At 45.1% G+C, this 8,053-nt stretch overlaps 1 protein-coding gene and 1 long non-coding RNA gene across 6 annotated transcripts in view; both read left to right on the top strand.

Annotated features, from left to right (window-relative positions):
- The first annotated feature begins 68 nt into the window (after positions 1 to 68).
- The window catches only part of LOC123088169 (lipid phosphate phosphatase 2), an 18,906-nt gene continuing 10,921 nt past the window's right edge, over positions 69 to 8,053 (top strand). For 3 of the 5 annotated variants that reach the window (XM_044510350.1, XM_044510349.1, XM_044510347.1), the window contains exon 1: positions 69 to 120. In XM_044510350.1, coding sequence (XP_044366285.1) covers positions 84 to 120 — 37 coding nt within the window. In that variant the 5' untranslated portion in view covers positions 69 to 83. Of the gene's footprint in view, positions 121 to 170; positions 510 to 8,053 lie in introns of those variants that run through there. The other 2 variants (XM_044510343.1, XM_044510344.1) reach the window with 2 other exon arrangements.
- LOC123088170 (uncharacterized) lies at positions 502 to 2,744 on the top strand. Its single transcript, XR_006441712.1, has 2 exons — positions 502 to 1,162; positions 2,448 to 2,744. It is a non-coding gene; the product is annotated as an uncharacterized lncRNA (long non-coding RNA).

The following is an 8,053-nucleotide window of genomic DNA, read 5'->3' as shown; positions in this document are numbered from 1 at the left end:
ACCTCCGTTCTTTTCTTCTCCTGTATACGTGCAGGGAGGAACGACCAGTGGACAGTCTTGCTGCTGCTCCGGATGATGCAGCCATGTACCTTCCTCCTCCTCCTCTTCCTCTGGCTTCAGGTGAGTTTATCCACTCGTCTCTGCTCTGGTTCGTGGCACATTAGGAGCCATTGTTGTTCTGGTGGTCTTTGGATTTGCCACAGTATGGGCCCAAATGCCTTCTGCTTGAGGTCAATTTGATTTTGCTGTGCTGCTAAACTGTTAATTGATGCTTCGATTGAACTGCATGGTTAACCCCTCATGCTACCAGTCATAGATTCGAGGACGTAGGGCAGAATGATTGGAGGTATCCAATGAGGTAATGAGCAAGAAGGCAGTAGGTTTTCGTTTTTGATAAATTTGTTATGTTATGCTCCTGCAATTTGAGACATAGGCTCTAATGAGAAAGTGCAGCCTACAGGTTCGTTTTGGTGGATTTTGATTGCCTGACGCTTTTGCTGTCTCTATCCTGATGATACCTTGATGCACGTTCTCTGGTCTCCACTTCATACAAACAATTGTATGAATTAATCTCTGAGAAGTGCAGGTTGATGCAGCGCTATGAGGCTTGGATGCGGTCCTGGAGGCATAAAATTCACATGATGTTCACAAGCGTGGTGGTTGAAAGGTGTAGATGGATCTAACTAATGCTGCCAAGTAATATACTGACCAGTTCTATGTTAATTTGTTTGATGGATGTCCCTGATTTGATTGCAAATAATTGCATGAGCTTTGTGACTAATTTGTTTTCTCACATACGTAAGTAATTTTACTGCTGAAATTTAATTAATGCCTCAGCTTGCACTTAGATATGTTGATTGGTTCCCAATGAGCTCAAAATAGAGAAGCGCCATGGTGTACCATAGCTTGAGGAGATGCATATGTCGTCATTTTTTTGTGTATTGCTGGAACATGGTTCGCGAACCTGAGCATCATCCTGCTAGGCTCCCTTCCTCTGTTTCTGATCGTTTGTTGTGACGATATAATGGAGAAGAACTTTTGTTGAGTAAACTAATACTACTGCTGTTGCTAATCCTTTCTGTATTGCTACATGTAGTGTATAATATGAAGGTGGACAGATCAGCATAATTACTAAGAGAATTTGATACATTTCAAAGAGACGGTAGGTACTTTATGGTTTCTTCCTATTTTCTATAATTTAGTTATCTAACTATTCATTCCTTTGATTAGCTCACTAATTTACTAATTAAGATGTTATGGCCATAACACATGCTTGGAGATTTATAATATATTTTTTTGCACATATCTTAGGTAAATATATAACTGTCGAAAATCCACACCATCATATATCGTCAAGTCGATGCTCTGTGTGTTTATTTTATATTCAATGTACGTTATTTGCTAAGACTGCCATGTGTTGTTCAAATAGTACAACTTTCCTGATTATTAAGTTTTGCTAACACAATGGATATATACATCAGGACAGTCCTCCGTTTTGAATTTCATTCAGATGATAAAAACCTTTCCATGAAATCTCAATGTAGAAACCTGAATAACTTATTGTTACAGTTGCAATTGATGGTTCCAGAAAATACTAATGTAATCCACACCTTTAGAAAATAGCCACTCGAAGGTTTCAACTATGATTGTTTTCTAGATACATCTTTATTTTGCAAATTATGATGAATGTCGTGTAACTTCCAATATATGGGCGGAAGTGCCATACTTTTCTCATTTACACTGTTATTTTCAAGTTAACAGGCTAAACAACAAGACATCTAAGTGGGCAGTCTGTAGACAATTTGTAGCTACATAGAGAGAACACGACTTATTACTATTTTAGTGTTTGTTTCTTGTATCCGTTATGCCTTTTGGATCTTTTTAGCTGCACCCTTTTATCTGTGTTTTGCCTTTTCAAGCTATTGTGCTACCCCTGAGGTGACAATTTCCTGGGTACAAGAATTCTTATTGGTATCCTTGTTAAGATACATCAGTCCATTTCCATATTAAGACGATACTACATATTGAGAGTACGTATTAGATTGACTATTTTGATAGAATACACATGTTGGCAAATTCCTTCCTTTGAAAGAGAGAAGGCCTGACTTCTTCTAGGTTTTCTTCGTGTAAACAAGTTTTGTGGTACCAATCAACCAAATCAGTTTATCTTAGGTGAGCCCTTTATTGTGCCAGGATAAATTGTTCATTCTGCCTGAAGTTTTTCGCCGAGATTTTTATCTATGTTTTTCTCTCATCATTCTTGATAATATTGGAATCTCGATGGATAACATGTAGCATCAGGAACATTAGTACTCTTGGTAATGCAGGAAAAACAAAGATTACATGGGCTTCAACCTTGTACATGTCTAATATCTTTGCCTCCAGCACTACTTGCATCATGTTAATGCATTGTGTATTAACAGATTATTTTGTTAATTTCTTTGTAGATTCAAAAGATATATGGATTTATATGGGTGCGTGACAAGTATACTGCAATGATGATGCCGATGCTCCGGTTCATGATGATGGTGATGGAACTTTCAGTTTTAGTTAAGTTGTAGGGATGTTGTTCCTGTTGGATGATGTTCCTCGGTTAAGTTTAGTTAAGTTGTAGGGATGTTGATGGATGCTTTCAATATAAGTTTTGATGTTAAGAATACATTTGGATGATGTCCCTCTTGTAATATCCACTGTTGTAATCTAACTGTTTCATCCAGTATATGATATATGATTTCTTTCTGTCATGAGTATATTCTCTTCCTTTTCCTCACTTGATATACATACCATTATGTCGAGCATTAATTTAATTCTTGGAAATACATATATAATAATAATAACTATAATTTGCACATTATATCTGTACGAACATGTGAAACGTTGCAAATTCTCGGATGCCTTTACATTGTGCACCAACATATAGAAGTGTTGTAAAAGTTGATTTTATGCGTTGTACTCTTGCAACGGTCACTTTTACCAACGGCAACATAAGCGTTGCATTATCGCTAGCAACACTGGATAAGGCTACGCATCCCAAACCGTTGGTAAAGATCTAGCAACGCATATATGATCTTTTAGATACGGATAAGAGCGTTGCTATAGGTGGGGTCATGTTGTAGTGAGGATAGGATTCTTTTAGGCATTTTTCCTTTAGAGATCTTTGGTTCATAGGAATGGATTCGTATTCCTACATAGGATTGGTTCCTATACTCCACATTTTAAAGGAAAATAAACATGAGCCTAGAATCAATGGAAAAGTTCCTATGATGTTAATCAAATGACATCTCTTTTCCTAATTCTACTCATAGGATTTGTGATGCATGTCATCTCATTTCCTATAAGTTTCCTATTCCTATGATAATCCTATACTATGAACCAAAGGAAGCCTCACTATTCCCTCTTATCCCCTCGCGTCCCTCTTTCCTTGTCACTCCCAAATAACTTTCTCACATGCCGTCGACGATGACCGCCATCGATCCCGCACCTACCTGCCCTTCGTCTATCATGCGTCAAACTCTGCCATGAACAGGCGCGACCCTGAGAGGAACCCACCACCGTGTGCCGCAAGGGGCAAGGTCATGGCCTGCGGCACAGATGAGGTATGGTGCTGGAGACCGGCCGTGGGATTCGCTTCAAACGGCGAGGATGGTGGTGGGCAGCGACGGCGGTGGCTGCCGTGATTCTTTCGCTGCATCAAATTGAGAGTATCGTGGTGCCGTCACCCACATGAGTTTTTGCTACATTATTTTTTTGCTGGAACCGCTTTGATTTTTGCTAGAGCCAGCATTTGAATTTGCTGCATAGGCAAGGATGACACTGGGGCGGTGACGGACGGTGCCCGCCATGCAATTTTTGCTGGAACCACTTCAGATTTTTGCTTGAACCTTACTTCGATTTTGCTGCAAATTGAGAGGATGTTGGAGCCATGCCGCCATGATTTTTGCTACATCAATATTTTTGCTAGAACCCTTTTCATTTTTGCTAGAACGAGCATGTGAATTTGTTGCATGGGCGAGGATGGCGCTGGAGCGGCGACGGACAGTGGCGCCATGTTTTTGCTGCATTGCCTTTTTTGCTGGAGCCAGCAATCATTTTAGCTACGACCAGCCAAAAGAAAACCTGGAACCGTTACGGCAACGGTGCGCCCAGGCAGGATGACATCGATGGCGAAATGGTGTTCACCGGAGCTACAAGCAGGCGGGGTTGAGGTAGACGCTGGCAGAGGCGCGGGCAGAGGCGGGAGGACGCACAAAATGTCGGAGGCAGGGGCAATCCCGTGCAAGGGGAGGTGGACATATGAGCACGCCTGAACCAAAGGTTGTAATCGCTGAAACGGGGGGCTGTTGGGCCGGTCAACCGGCGCCGCATTAACTCGTGTTCTTATATGTGTAGTAATGCTTCTGAGTCTTTGTGAATATATACCCGCCTGAATTTTGAGGAATTGACTGTCAGGGTAAATTGGAATATTATAGTATGTTTTTCTAAAACATGTCTTGAAATCCAGAATTATTCTTTGAATTAACAAAAAAAATTACAACCATGATATTCTTTTCGAAAATGTGCACATTGCTTGAATTTGGTGAATAAATTTAAAAAGGGAACATTTTCTTGCATTTGTGAACAATTGCTGAAAATCATGCGATGAGATGTGAACAAAATATGGTTATAGCTATTGGAGATTATGATTTTTTTTCTCCCTTGCAATGCACGGGCCCTTTTACTAGTAATATTGATAATGTCAAGTACACACTCAGGAAATTTAAAACTGCTCTCAATGAGCGGGTAGCTATCTCATCTCAAAAGAACAAAAATCAAAAAAGACTCAGAATTTTTTTTAAAAAGTGAATAAACAGGAGATGCTTTGGTAGACGGCCCAGATACTTGCCCCGCCCCGAAACCCCCCGTGGATTCTCGTCTCTCTCGGCGCCGCAGATCTGGGGGCTCCGCCGGCTGCTGTTCTAGATGACCGAGTCCCTCGGTTTCTCTTCTCCTTCCCTCTGTTCTTATCTCTGCGAGAGGCAGAGTGCCGCGGCCGCGCGAGCAGGGCAGGCGGAGCAAGCGTGAACTTGGCCGGCAGCGCGCGGTAGAGGGGCTGCTGCTGCTTGCCGATGGTGTGGCAGCACCGCAGTAGCAGGGGCCGGTCCTTCTCATTTGGCTTATCTTTAGGTGTGATTGCCCGCTGCAGGAGCAGGAGCTTCAGGGACAAAGACACACACGAGGGTGATGCGCACATGAGCTTCACGGCAACGCTTTCATTTCCTCCCCCAAATCCGAGGTTATTTGTATGGCCCCGCCCCTGATTCCTCATCTTGCTCTTAGCACTAATGCTTGGCAGAGGATGTGCATGTTGTTGACTTGTCTCCCGTGGCTGCTGGCCCTCATAAGCCACTATGTGAACAGCTTGAACGCCATCCTCTCCACCACGTGAGGTTGTAGCGATAAATTTGGTGAACTGACTCCGCCCAACAGCCGAAAAAATTGTTCCCGGTGCCTTCCAAACCCACACGACTCAACTCATATGAATTTGACAAACACTTTTCACCCTTTGGATTTATGGACAAATCGGTGTCTACCGTTGCTAGACGGGACTGGAATTAGAACTGAGAGGCTCTGGAGAAATCGATATTTGTCGGTTGGGGAGACATGAAGGTGTCTCGCTGGCTCACCATAGTATGTTAGCACATGGGGTACTCTTTTCTAGCTGGTTTTCATGTGATATATTCACCTTTATGCGTAGTACAAACATATAATACACATGTCATAGGCGATGTGGACCGAGCTAACTAAGTTAATGATAGACCTGTCACCTATTCTTGCATTTTTTTCTCCTGTTTCCCGCTTGGTACTTAAGAGCACCTACGACCAGACCCTCACCCCCATACCCGTCCTAAACGCTCGGACGGGCAGCTTGGTCAGTGCCCGGATGGAAAATTGCCACCCAATCGGGCTCCCCATATCTGGCCCAAACGGCAGGACTAACCGACACTCCCCATATCCAACCCAAATCTGTGACGGATATGGGACGCCCGGGCATACCCTCCCCAACGGACTAACCACTAGGGCCTGCGCCAGTTCGCCCATATCAATGACCGATGGCCTTGCTACAATGAGCGAGAATCTTACCACATTTGGACTATAGGTGGCCAAACGGGCCAAGCCATACAGGCCAGCCCGCGAGCACGTCGACACCGCCCGACATGGGCCAGGCACGGCACGGGCTAAACGGGCCATGACCGGCACGTGGAATGCCTTGGGCCATGCCTGGGCCTGGAGTCTAGGCACAAGGGCCGGCACGGCACGGCCCGTTTATTTTTTTATATAATTTTCAGAATTTTCTTATATATGTATACCTAAAATGTAGCCCAATAGGCCTAAAAATCAGCCCAACAGGCTGAAAATATACAACCCAGCGTGCTAAACGGGCCAACGTGCCGGACCGTTTACTAATTAGGCCGTGCCTAGGCATGGAGGTGTAGCACATAGACCGGCACGGCACAGCCTGTATAATAACGTCTCGGCAGGCCATGTCGGGCCAGGCACGATTATGCCGGGCCGGGCCGGCCCGGTTGGCCAAGTATGATTTGAACGTCACGAATATTTAAGTCGTTCGCTTCGCTCCTCGCGTCGTAAGCTTGGCCTACCCCCCCGCCCAACACGTCCACATATGTCCGCGTCGGTAAGGTCTGAGAACAGGCCGTATGTGTTTGTATCCACACTGCAAATCTTAAGCACCAACAATTTGTAGTTGTGTTTGGCCAAGATGATCGACGTGCATGCGTTTGCGTGTGTTTGCATGTATTTGTTGTTTTCAAAATAGGAATTATGGTTGCAAGTGTAAAAAAAATTAAGGCCTGCCTAGTCACTCCGTGGGCGCGTCTGAGGATGTATAGTCGCGGATTATGCAATTCGGGTTATAGATGCTCTATTCTCACATGTCTTGTGTCATGTGCCCTATACAGGAGAATTTGTGGAGGAAGTCCCGGACTGCAGCATCATCACTTCACGGAAGAAGTTGAACGTGGAGGCAATTGACACCTATGCTACGACGACCACCGGATGGCGATGGCCTTCTCCCTGGCTGCCTACGTCGAGGTGCCAGACACCATCAGGGACCCCGGGTGCACCCACAGGATCTTCCCCAACAACATCAGCATGCTAAGCACCTTCATCAAAATCCAACCCAAATCCAACCCAAATAAGGGTGCCAGACACCATCAGGGACCCTGGACTAACCGACACTCCCCATATCCAACCCAAATCTATGACGGATATGGGACGCCCGGGCGTACCCTCCCCAACGGACTAACCGCTAGGGCATGCGCCAGTTCGCCCATATCAATGACCGATAGATTTGTGCCCAAGAGTGAAGGAAACGGGAAAACAAGTATTCGAAGTTAACGGAACAAAGCTTTGGGAAAATGATTTAACTTGAAAAAGAAAAGCTTCATTGTAGTAAGGCCATCAATTCTTGCTTTGTGAAGCAGATGAACTATCACTTTCACAGTTCATCTACTTCACAAAGTGAGCATTGATGGCCCTGCTACAATGAGAGAGAATCTTACCACATTTGGACTATAGGTGGCCAAACGGGCCAGACTAAACAGGCCAGCCCGCGAGCACGCCGACACGGCCCGCCATGGGCCAGGCACGGCACGGGCTAAACGGGCCATGCCCGGCACGCGGCACGCCTTGGGCCATGCCTAGGCCTGGAGCCTGGGCACGCGGGCCGGCACGGCACGGCCCGTTTATTTTTTTAGATAATTTTCAGAATTTTTTATACATGTATACCTAAAATGTAGCCCGGTAAGCCTAAAAATCAACCCTACAGGCTGAAAATATACAGCCCAGCATGCTAAACGGGCCAATGTGCCGGACCGTTTACTAATTAGGTCATTCCTGGGCCTGGAGGCGTAGCACATGGACCGGCACGGCACGGCCCGTATAATAACGTCCTGGCGGGCCTTGTCGGGCCAGGTACGATTACGCCGGGCCGGGCTGCCCCGTTTGGCCAGATATGATTTGGACAGCACGAATATTTAAGTGGTTTGCATCGCTC

This window comes from Triticum aestivum, chromosome 4A (genome assembly GCF_018294505.1).
Source record: "Triticum aestivum cultivar Chinese Spring chromosome 4A, IWGSC CS RefSeq v2.1, whole genome shotgun sequence".
NCBI lineage: Eukaryota > Viridiplantae > Streptophyta > Magnoliopsida > Poales > Poaceae > Triticum > Triticum aestivum.
The sequence above is the reverse complement of the archived record's forward strand: the minus strand, read 5'-3'. Positions and strand labels throughout refer to the sequence as shown.